The sequence below is a fragment of the Polypterus senegalus genome, chromosome 4 (assembly GCF_016835505.1).
Source record: "Polypterus senegalus isolate Bchr_013 chromosome 4, ASM1683550v1, whole genome shotgun sequence".
In the NCBI taxonomy this organism is placed as follows: domain Eukaryota; kingdom Metazoa; phylum Chordata; class Cladistia; order Polypteriformes; family Polypteridae; genus Polypterus; species Polypterus senegalus.
The window spans coordinates 22,795,339-22,807,722 of record NC_053157.1 but is presented as its reverse complement, the minus strand read 5'-3'; the positions used below and the strand labels follow the sequence as shown (position 1 = coordinate 22,807,722).

Below are 12,384 nucleotides of genomic sequence, written 5' to 3'. Positions count from 1 at the left end.
TCCAGATATATGTCAGGTCTTGTATCTAATGTTCTGATACAGTTACATCCTGGTTATCATAGCATTAAGTAATTATTTAAGGTTTCGAGGTAAGGTGGTTATGCTTAATAATCCGAGACTGGCAAATTGTTGCATGATGATTAGGACACGTAAGTGACAGCTTTATTGTACTTTGTATGTGTGACAATAATGATACTATAAACCCCATAAAGCAGGAGTGGGCAACATCAGTCCTGGAGGGCCACAATGGCTGCAGGTTTTCATTCTAACCTAATAACTTAATTAGAAAGCAGTCTTTACCAATCTCAGACGTTATTTAATTTTAATCTGCAATGTTAGGTTCTTATATCATAGATTTTTTTTCTTTTCCAAGGATATCAACCAGATGATTTGAAGCCTAAAACAGATAAAACTTCTTTAATAGGTTTGATCACAGTAACCCACTCTCACCTCGGAGTACTGCATCCTCCAACCATTCTTCTGCTGATACCAGCATAGGTGAGACATCCCCACCCACAGGTGAGCAGAGAGCTGAAAAGACTTCGTGCCAGCAAAGCAGCGGGCCCAGATGGTGTATCGCCACGACTGCTGAAGGCCTGTGCGTTGGAACTGGGCAGTCCACTACAGTGCATCTTCAACCTGAGCCTGGAACAGGGGAGAGTCCCAAGGCTTTGGAAAACATCTTGTATCACCCCAGTCCCAAAGGTATCACGTCCTAGTGAGATGAATGACTTCCGGCCTGTTGCTCTGACGTCACATCTGATGAAGACCATGGAGCGGCTGCTGCTTCACCACCTGAGGCCACAGGTCCGCCACGCCCTCGACCCTCTGCAGTTCGCATACCAGGAGAAGGTGGGAGCGGAGGATGCCATCATCTATATGCTACACCGATCCCTCTCCCACCTGGACAGAGGCAGTGGTGCTGTAAGAATTATGTTTTGGACTTCTCTAGCACCTTCAACACCATTCAACCTCTGCTCCTTAGAGACAAGCTGACTGAGATGGGAGTAGACACACACCTGGTGGCATGGATCATGGACTATCTTACAGACAGACCTCAATATGCGTCTTGGGAACTGCAGGTCTGACATTGTGTTCAGCAATACAGGGCGCCAGAGGGACTGTACTTTCTCCGGTCCTGTTCAATCTATATACATCAGACTTCCAATATGACTCGGAGTCCTGCCACATGCAAAGTTCGCTGATGACACTGCTATTGTGAGCTGCATCAGGTGTGGGCAGGAGGAGGAGTACAGAAAGTTAATCAAAGACTTTGTTAAATGGTGCGACTCAAACCACTTACACCTTAACACCAGCAAAACCAAGGAGCTGGTGGTGGATTTTAGGAGGCCCAGGCCCCTCATGGACCCTGTGATCATCAGAGGTGACTGTGTGCAGAGGGTGCAGACCTATAAATATATGGGAGTGCAGCTGGATGACAAATTGGACTGGACTGCCAATACTGATGCTCTGTGTAAGAAAGGGCAGAGCAGACTATACTTTCTGAGAAGGTTGGCATCCTTCAACATCTGCAGTAAGATGCTGCAGATGTTCTACCAGACAGTTGTGGCGAGTGCTCTTTTCTACGCAGTGGTGTGCTGGGGTGGCAGCATAAAGATGAAAGACGCCTCACGCCTGGACAAACTTGTTAAGAAGGCAGACTCTATTGTAGGAGTAAAGTTGGACTGTTTAACATCAGTGACGGGCACTAAGCAAACTCCTGTCAATCATGAAGAATCCACTGCATCCACTTAACAGTGTCATCTCCAGACAGAGGAGTAGCTTCAGTGACAGACTTTTGTCACTGTCCTGCTCCACTGACAGACTGAGGAGATCGTTCCTCCCCACACTATCGACTTTTCAATTCCACCCGGGGGAGTAAATACTAACATTAATTTTATTTTAATTCTTTTCATTTTTATTACTATTTAATTTAATATTGTTTCTTTGTATCAGTATACTGCTGCTGGATTATGTGAATTTCCCCTTGGGATTAATAAAGTATCTATCTATCTATCTAATTTTCAGTCTGTCACATTTTTCTATTAAGTGTTTTATTAAACCAAGTTAGATGGGGAACTGCTGACTCCTTTGTCATTTGCATCTTATTGCCAATAAGGAGCCATTAAAACAGTGAATGTTGCTGTTTAAGACTGAAATAAGCAATTCTTAGTGAGGAAACTTAACAAGCAAGACCACTGTAATGAAGAATCAAAATGTCACTTGAGCAACAAGTGCTTAATCATCAGTAATTGACCTCTTATTAAGAAACTGGGTTGGAACAAAAACCTTTAACCCCTGCAGCCCTCCAGGACCAATGCTGCCCACCCTCGATATAAACCGACTAGCCATGTAGGATCCTAGAAACCATTGAAATCGTCAGAAAAAAAAAATGGAATGTAGAGATGTCAGGTAATTGAAAGGAACTACTCTGGGCGTCTCTCCCCTAGGAGGATTCATTTTGTCGACGTGCTCACATCGCTTGTACATTAGCATTGGGAGGAAAAGTAAAAGGGATACCATTTTGCCGATGAGAGTAGCTAAGCGACTTTGTCTTTCTTCGGAGGTTCCGTTTTGCCGATGTGCTCGTCTCACTTGTGTTATTAGCGGCTAAGCGAGTTTTCTGTTTCCTCGGAGGTGGAGCCCTTACCCCGACTCCTCCTCTCACTTCCAGGCTAGACAGATACATACACTTCCACACGTAGATGATTAAATATTAGATAACAAAAAAAGAGCTAGTGTAGAGCAGTGTAGAGCTGTGTAGAGCAGTGTGCATCTACAAAGAATAAAAAGGTTTCATGCTATTTCCATGCTGAAAAGGGAAGAAGGTTAAAGATGACATTTCAGCTGTAGAGGCTTCATCAGGTGTGCAACTGATTAGGAAAGAGAAGGTAAAACATACAGGAGGGGAAGGAATAAATGAAGCCAGGGGAGACAAAAGGAGAAAACATGAGAGTAGATGTTGAAAAACTGCCATTAGAAAAGATGAACGGAGAGATTAAAAGTGAGTTGGTCATTAAGACCAGGGGAAGTATGTGATCCCAGACTGAGAATGAGTTTAGCTACTTCTGTCTTTCTTAGAGAAGTTTCTCTGAAGCCCTGTGACAGAATACAAACAGAGAGATCAGGGTGGCTATGATTAAGGGATGTGACGTGTTCTACCACAGGCTTAGTGAAGTCTTTGCTTTGAACGGCTCAGACGTGCTCACTGAGAAAGTCTGCTATCCATCTTCCTGTTTCACCTATGTAGATGGCTAGACACATCCTGCAAGAAATGCGCAGAAAAGATTTTTAGACTGGCAAGTGGCCCATTTGTTTAATGTTTTATTGACTAGGGTCACCAGATACAAGAGTACTGTTGGTGATATATTTGAATGTGAATAAAAAAAGAGAATTACTAGCCACGCTATCGGTCAAAGACATCTTATGGAAGAATTTTAAAATATTTGGTATTTCTTGCCCTACTTGCACATTCAGCTAATTTCCTTTGTATTCGTGTATGTGTGGAAACATTTCTTCACTGGCGCTCCTATTCTTGAGCGCATTCTTATAAAGCCTGTTCCTCAGACACTGTCATTATTTTCGAGGCGGCTTTCTGACTTTCTCTCAGCTTTCATACTGACTGTCTTTGAAAGCGACTCTCTCCGCACACCTCCCATCCCATTTCTCCTTACCGATGTGTCTGACACTCGCACTTCCACTTTTTTCACGTCATGAAAGAGAAACTGACCAATCAGATTGCTCAGTGAGACTGAACACACAGACTTTACTGTTTTATTATAAAGAAGATGGTATCTACTTTCAATAATATAGTGGACAAAAGATTATGCATTGAGGTTCTATTTCTAATGCTTTACAAACTGAATATCACTGAATACAGCAGCCTAATGACTCACGCACATTATTACAAAATAAAAGTGACATCATATAGTACATTAGAAGTGGGCTTCCTTTTTCAGTTTTTATTGACATTCTCTCATTGTGTTTGCATTACTTCTATTATTTCTTGCTTTGGTTTTTTGGCAGGTAAAAATGAGCAAAAAACAAGGTTTAACTTCCCCTTTATCTATGCCTATAAATGTTTTCAGTGTTTGTGATGACTACACAGGTTAATGTCAGTATAAATATATTTAATTACGAGGGATGTTCAAAATGTTTCCACACTTTTTTTAACTCTATTTATTAAGACTTTCAAAAACAAATGACATCACATTTATACATAGTCACCATTTGCGATGCAATTTTCCCAGCGTCGTACCAACTTTTAATGCCCGGTTACTACTCCTCCCTCCTTTAGCGTTTCTAACGAAAATATAAAAGTGCAGAAACTTTTTGAAAGTCCCTCGTAGAACCAAGAAATTGAACCTCAGAAAATATGCCATGGTCACAAGTGGAAAGTGAAAAAAAATCTTATCAACAAAACCAAGGACATGAATCTAAAGTCGTCGTAGAGATAACAGAGCAAGAGGATCAGAATCGAGAAAAGTTTCATGCAATCAAAGCTGAACAAAAAAAGGCATAAGTTATACTTGAAAACAAAAAAAAATCTAGAAATAATGGTAATAAACTAGCACCAAATATTTTTTGCAAGATCCAGAAACTTGGACAAACTAGGAAGTGTACAACACTGACTTTAATACCTTTGAAACTGTGATGCCACATGCCAGACAACAACGACTGACCTAACAAGTGCTCAGCAACCAGACCAAATATCAACAATACATAATACTGTTTATTAAATTATAATTCACTTACATTGTTATTTTGTTACCAAAGTAGACTGTAGAGTACAATACGTCTGGATATACCAACATATAATTTATAATCCAATTAAAAGTCCTGCAAAACCCCAATTTAAAACCTCATATCTCAAAGACTTCATTTATGGCAATAAGTAAAAACATATATGTCCTTCAAAGTCCATACATATCACCAGTTCCAGATAAGCATAAAGTATAGCAAGTCACATCAAAAATGTAGTGACAAAGAAACGTGTTGGGAAAAATCACATGACTTACCAGCCCAGTGCAGGTGCTCAGAGCTGCAGGTCCATTTGTTAGGTGGGCATCTGTCACAGTGCCAATGAGGTAACAGGAATGATGATTTCTGGGCTGCATCTTAGCATCATGCAGGCTTCCAGATCTCCTCTCGAGGACATAGTTACTAGATATTAAATTGTGGTTTACTGTAAGATTGAGAAATAGATCTTTCCCTTTGTAGTTTACATTGTAATAAACACGATTAAGGTTTGTTTCAATGTTTCTCTTTGTCCTTACATGATGGGGCAGAATATGTGACAAAAATTCTCCTTGTGAACCAACTTTTGTTGGATATACTACTCCATATTCTTCATGATTCTTGAGGAAATCTCCTGTGGAGGGAAAAAAAACACGTTTTAATTGTTATTTACAAAATGTCTATTTTCTTTCCCAGTTTCTGTTTTCTGGAAGAGGGTTACAGGTTTGCAGCCAGTATTTCCCACTGTTGTGCCTCGTTTGCCATTCCTGCACTTCTGATAAGATTCTCAGCACTCGGTACTACATACAGTATGAGTCTAATTCTACTATACATTATGTTTGGAGCTGAGGAGTCCTACTTGCTGTTCATTCAGTGTTTGAAACAGGCCACGTGTAGCATCAGGACGTTTCACTTTAATCTTATCAACCCACATTCTTCAGATGTCAGGTAGGCAGCCTACAGAAGGGAGGCAGAAGACTTGACTGTATTGTGCCCCATAATAACATCCTCTCTCTGAATGTCAACAACACAAAGGAGGTCATTGTTGACTTCAGAAAGAACAAAGGCAGTCGTGTTTCGCTCCACAGCAATGGCTTCCCTGTCCAGACAGTTAGCAACTTCAGGTTTCTGTGTGTCTAGACCACTGACTGTCATTGGTTGTCTGTCAACATGACCTGCATCCTTAAAAAGGTTCAGAAAAGGCTTTTATTCTTGAAAAGGTTAAAAAGTTTTAGGGTGGTATCCAAAACACTAGTTAACTTCTACCACTGCTCAGTTGATTAAGGTGGAGAATTGCCTGTCCCCATCTTGAGTTTCTGCAACTGTGGTACAAGAATTTCACTATGCTCTCACAGCGTATGTGACAATAAAGATTTGTAATCTAATCTGTAAAGATATAAAGTGTACCCTTCCAAACCAGGGATTTTACCTTACCATTCTCCCATATACATCATCCTAATGGAATGGCTTGGGCAGTGCTTACCCATAAACATCATATGCAGTTGCAGTTACTGACTTCAATAGCTCATATAGTGTAATGGTTGCTCTTGCAGTAGCTTTGTTAAGAGGCAACTTAAAAAATGGCTACCCTGTGATAGCAGCAGCAGTTCTGCAATTTTTTCCACTTCTGTACACTGGACCACACAGAACTTAAACAAAAGTTTTGTAAGTTTTGTAAGCTTTCTTACACGTTAACTTCTGTTTCATTAGATTTCTGGCTTCCTTAAAATTTCATCTTAATTTTCAAACTTTCAGTTACAGAATAATTGAAATTGAAAGCAACTGATCCACTAATTTCCAACACAGATGGAGTCATGTACAAATCATTTGACTTTCTCATAAAAGTTTTCTAAGTTTGGATAACTAAAAGGCCAGATTAAGACCCCTTCAAGCCCCAGCATGTCAAAGCTTAAAAGACCCCCATGAGGGACACACACACACACTATGAACATCAGACATGTAAAGAAAAAAATCAGATACAGGGACTGAAGAAGCAAACAAATCCAATATTATTTGGATTTACTATAACAAATTCATTCTATATTTATTTATTTATTTTTTTACAATGGGTCAAGTTCACTTTCCAGTTTTTTGTTTATTAGTAAATTAAAACGAATGCAACAAACATGTTTATGAGTGCAACATCATGCAGAAAATCAACTTTTGATACTGTAGTTAACAAACATCAATTAAACATTTTTAGATAGATAGATAGATATGAAAGGCACTATATAATTAATAGATAGATAGATAGATAGATAGATAGATAGATAGATAGATAGATAGATAGATAGATAGATAGATAGATAGATAGATAGATAGATAGATAGATAGATAATTAATCCCAAGGGAAAATTCACATAAGAAACCTATGTCATTCTTCTTCTTCTTCCGGCTGCTCCTGTTAGTTGTTGCCACAGCAGATCATCTTTTTCCATATCTTTCTGTCCTCTGCATCTTGTTCTGTTACCCATTACCTGCATGTCCTCCTCTCTCACCACATCCATAAACCTTCTCTTAGGCCTTCCTTTTTTCCTCTTGCCTGACAGCTCTATCCTTAGCATCCTTCTCCCAATATACTCAGCATCTCTCCTCCGCACAAACCAACGCAATCTCGCCTCTCTGACTTTGTCTCCCAACCATCCAACCTGAGCTGACCCTCTAATGTACTCATTTCTAATCCTATCCATCCTCGTCACACTCAGTGCAGATCTAAGCATCTTTAACTCTGCCACCTCCAGCTCCGTCTCCTGGAATGGACAGAGCTCACATATTTACACCAAATGAAATAACGGACCCCATAATTATCCCTTTGCTCAGGTTTTGCCTGGTTTAATGCTTCTTATCATCTGCAGTGGCCTCATTATTTGCCACATTGTTGTTGTTCACATCTGTGTTATCAGACTGCGCATTCCTGCTAGAGGCAGCACTGTTAGCTTTTTCCAGACTATCTGTAAAGTCAGCTGCATTCATCTCAACCGCAGCATTGACGGCCTGTTCAAATCAACATTTTGGTTTATTTTCTGAAAAAGCTGCCAGTGTCAGGTATAGTTTTTAGCAAAATGGCATCTTTAGCTTTTTTATCTCTGTTTTAGGTACGTTTACAAATAATACATGAAGCACCTATTGCAATAGCCGACATTTGTCTGTCTGTACTCATAAAAAAATCTCAGCCCCCATGGTTGAATTTTGTTGAAATCTGGCACACTTTTATTTAAAGAAAATATGTCAAGACAGTTTTTTGAAGCAATATCTTGAATAGATTGTGCTGTACGTAGTTTTAAATTTAAAAAAACCTCTGACTGAAAAACATACATTTGGCGAATAAATCATAAACACAGCAGAAATTAAAATTAGTCTATTTTAAAATAAAGAAACATTTTGTGTGACTTCAACTACAAATTAGTTAACTATTTCGATTATACCTTGATAGCTATTACACCAACTTGTTTGTTTCATATTTCACGCTTTTTCACCTCCGTTAGCTGCTAACAACTGCAAACAGATGGCCATAATGAATACCAGGTGAATGCGGCATTCTGATGGTAAATTATAGGATAACCAGAGTTTATAAAGTCCATAACCTGAACACTTGTGTAGCAAGTATGCCCACACATAAAGCCCATCCTCATTTGTTTAATGCCTACTTTATCTCATACCATCATCAGAGAGAGAGAGAGAGATCAGGGTGCACGAAAAAGATACACTTCCAAAAATGAACACATACAATTCCACACAGTGCTTGATATGGAAAGAAATAAATGGCAGCATTGTCTGTTTTTGTCTGCTTCTTTGTGGTCCTAATGAAGCTGTTCATATTTCTCATTAAGGTGTAGTGTATTCTATGCATGGATGCCTTCCACTCCATTTCTTAAATATTAAGTGAAAGATCCTTTTCCCATTGTATCCTGGAATCGTTGAAAGGAAGGACTTTTAATATCTTTTTTATAAATTGTAGAAATTTTATGTTATATGGGTTGGAGACGGTGGCACTGACCAGAAAGCAGGAGACACAGCTGTAGGTGGCAGAGTTAAAGATGCTTAGATCTGCACTGAGTGTGATGATGATGGACAGGATAAGAAATGAGAACATTAGAGGGTCAGCTAAAGTTGGACGGTTGGGAGACAAACTCAGAGAGGCAAGATTGTGTTGGTTTGGACATGTGCAGAGGAGAGATGTTGAGTGTATTGGGAGAAGGATGTTAAGGATAGAGCTGCCAGGAAATGAGGAAGGCCTATAGAAGGTTTGTGGATGTGGTGAGAGAGGACATGCAGATGATGGGTGTAACAGAATAAGATGAAGAGGACAGGCAACCCCTAACAGGAGCTGCCAAAAGAAAAAGAAGAAGTAGAGATGCTACCTGAGTTCTCAAGATGTATCAGTATTTTTTCTGGAATAGAAAGAAGTGTAAGGTGAAGAATATTGGCCAAGTTCCATTTAGCAAAGTTTTTGCTTGAAAGTACTAGGGAAAGTTGTATTGATGAGAAATTAAATCTGAATTTTAATCGTCTGTATGATGCAAAAATATTATTGGACTCTCTAAAGGTTTTAATCCCTGAATTTATCAAACATTAAATACTGGGTATGTTTGAGAAGGTTGAAAAAAGTGGTTGTCATTTAGAGGTGGAACAGATAAGAGTTTTTCTGTCTTGAAGTGCTTCCTACATTGGTTCCAAAAGCCTTTCACTTCTGTTATTTCTTAACATTTGTCATAATTGATTAGCTTAGCGAGTCTTATTTCATAAAAAATACTATTGTCAGACATGCTTAATTAAAGAAGGAATTAATTACAAAAGTCTTTTGTTTCTTTTTTATTCAAGTTGTGTTAATTGGCAATTGCAATTTATTGAGTCTTGAATACATTGTTAAGGCATTTAACACTGTGCAGGCATAACTCAATTATGTAATATAGTATTTCTACAATCTCTGATTTATGTAAAGTATTGAAAAGGTCAGAAGTAAAAATTCCAGGTGATGAAATTTTTGAATTACTTATTAGGTACGCTGTGCAGCAGGGCAGTGCTCATGTCGTGGGATCCCTGTCTCCTCCATGGTCTCTGGAATTGCTATGTACGAGTTATCAATTGACTGCTAAAAGAATTCTCACTCCTTATGCTGCCACTTGTAATATCTCCTTCTCCATGTTGGAACTATATCCTTGTCGCACACATCTTAAATGCTACCTACAGTGAGCTACAATGATTGGTTAGGATGTTTTTTTTTATTATTTCTTAAAAGATGTATTTGTAAATCTACAAGAATAGATGGACCTGAGGATTCTTCATGATACAGATACTGTATATATGTCTGCAGTGGACTGGCATCCTGTCAAGGGTTGATGGGTCTGATAGGAAGTGTCATGTAATGAATAAAATTTAGTATTTCAAACCTTTAATTAAACATTAAATCCCATTTAAATCCAATTGGATTACAATTACACCCATCAGATTAGAACTTTCTCCGGATTTATGTTCTTGTCCTGTGCCTGCTGTCGTGTGATTGTCGAGTTGGAAAATGTCTCCTCCTTGGAGTACGCCCAACTTCCACAAATCATCACAGTAGGATAAACCTTTACATCACTTTCAGGAGGCTGTTTTCAGGGGAATTTATTTCATAACTATACCACCATCATCTGCATCTGTGAAACTGGACTGTCTCGTGAGTGTTTATTATTTTGTGCTTAGTGTTTTGCTGGATTTCTATTATATTGGTAATATTAAGCATTTTTTGTTGTTTATCATAATAAGTTAAAGTCTTTGCTTGCCAACCCCATTGGCCTGCGCTACATGCCAGCCGCTTTATGTCTCTGCTGCTCGTGTTGTGATGAGGGGGATGAATGCACCCCAAGGAGACGCGCAGTTTTAGGCTTAGGATTTTTATATATTGTAATGGATGGCCGGCCATTTATCCCGGCCAATATCCCCAAGCCGCCAGGTGGAGCCCTCCTTGCAGCGAGGAGGTCCCCAGAAGACCAGCAGGGCATCATGGACATTGGAGTTTTTATGCAAAGCCCTGCTGGATGCCGTGGGGGCCACAGGAGGGAGCTGCAGGGAGGACCGAGGGCTTTTTCGTGCCCTGTGACCCGGAGGTTCGTCACAGGAAGAGCGACGGACTTCCGGGTTGAAGAAAGGGACTATTTACCCTGACCCGGAAGGGAAAAGGACTTGTGGACTATTGGGCAGAAACACTTCCGGGTCAGGGATTATAAAAGGACTGTGGGAACTCCCAGACAACGAGCTGAGCTGGGTGGAAGGGTGGCAACGCGTCTGGGAGCTGGAGGATTGGTTTATTGTTGTATTATTGTGAATTATATGAGTATTGTGGAGAAGAGTGTGCTTTGTGCACTGTGGCAAGAAAATAAAGTCAACTTGAGGACTTTTACCTGGTGTCTGGAGTCGTGGACAGGGGTTCAAGGGAGCGAGGGCGCCCCCTATCGTTCACAATATATATACTGTATATATATATATATAGACTAGCAAAATACCCGCGTTTCGCAGCGCAGAAGTAGTGTAGTAGTGTGTTAAAGAAGTTATGAAAAAGAAAAGGAAACATTTTAAAAATAACGTAACATGATTGTCAATGTAATTGTTTTGTCACTGTTATGAGTTTTGCTGGCATATATATATATATATATATATATATATATATACACACACACACACATATATACATATTTACATATATATCTACATATATATATATATATATATATCTACATATATAGATATACATATATATATATTATATATATATATATATATATATATATATATATATATATATCTACATATATATATATATATATATATATATAAACAGAGTAATCAGAGATTTCTTTTGAGAATGCAACATATAGTTGTCCAGGAGAAAAGCAATGTTGCCTCAAATCAATGGCAACCTTTTGTAGGGTGTGTCCCTGAGACTTATTAATTGTCATCGCAAAGCAGAGCCTTACTGGAAATTTGATGCATTTGAATTGAAATGGGAGATCAGATGGTATAGCGGTAATTTGAGGAATACATTCAGAGTGTGGCGCTCTGCTGTTTTTTTGTGTAGCTGCCTTCACACAGCTTCTCCGCTGCTTTATAAATGAACGCCATATAAGGCCATCGTTTCTCCTTGCTTCGCGGTTCTGTACTGTTTTATTGTTCGTTTATTATGATTGTTATAGTTATTGCGTAGCTATTCGAAACTTACTTTACTGCTCAGGTACCCATTTCCTTTATTTAATCTGCGGCTTGTACGCTATTTTTTGTTCGTTTATTACGATTATAGATATTTATTGATTCTTTTCTTTAGCTGACTGCCTGCTCATATAAGGTGCTCCGCTGGTTTTTTTGTAAAGCAGCCTTTACACAGCTTCTCCGCTGTTTTATAAACGAACGACATATAAGGCCATCCTTTTTCCTTGCTTTGCCAAGGAAGCTGCCTTTTTATTTAATCCACGGGTTCTCCGCTGTTTTATTGCTCATTTATTACGATTGTTATAGTTCTCTCCTTATAGCACGTTGTTAGTTCAGCACTCTGGTTGTAATATGACGAAGCTGCGCAAGCTCACTTTTGAGAATGCAACGTATAGTTGTCCAGAGGAAAGCAATCTTGCCTGAAATCAATGGCAACCTTTTGTAGGGTCTGTCCCTGAGACT

At 39.1% G+C, this 12,384-nt stretch overlaps 1 protein-coding gene across 1 annotated transcript in view; it reads right to left on the bottom strand.

Annotated features, from left to right (window-relative positions):
- The window catches only part of adamts12 (ADAM metallopeptidase with thrombospondin type 1 motif, 12), a 623,896-nt gene that overhangs the window by 593,903 nt on the left and 17,609 nt on the right, over positions 1–12,384 (bottom strand). Inside the window, exon 2 of the mRNA XM_039750336.1 lies at positions 5,019–5,371. Coding sequence (XP_039606270.1) covers positions 5,019–5,371 — 353 coding nt within the window. The remainder of the gene's footprint in view (positions 1–5,018; positions 5,372–12,384) is intronic.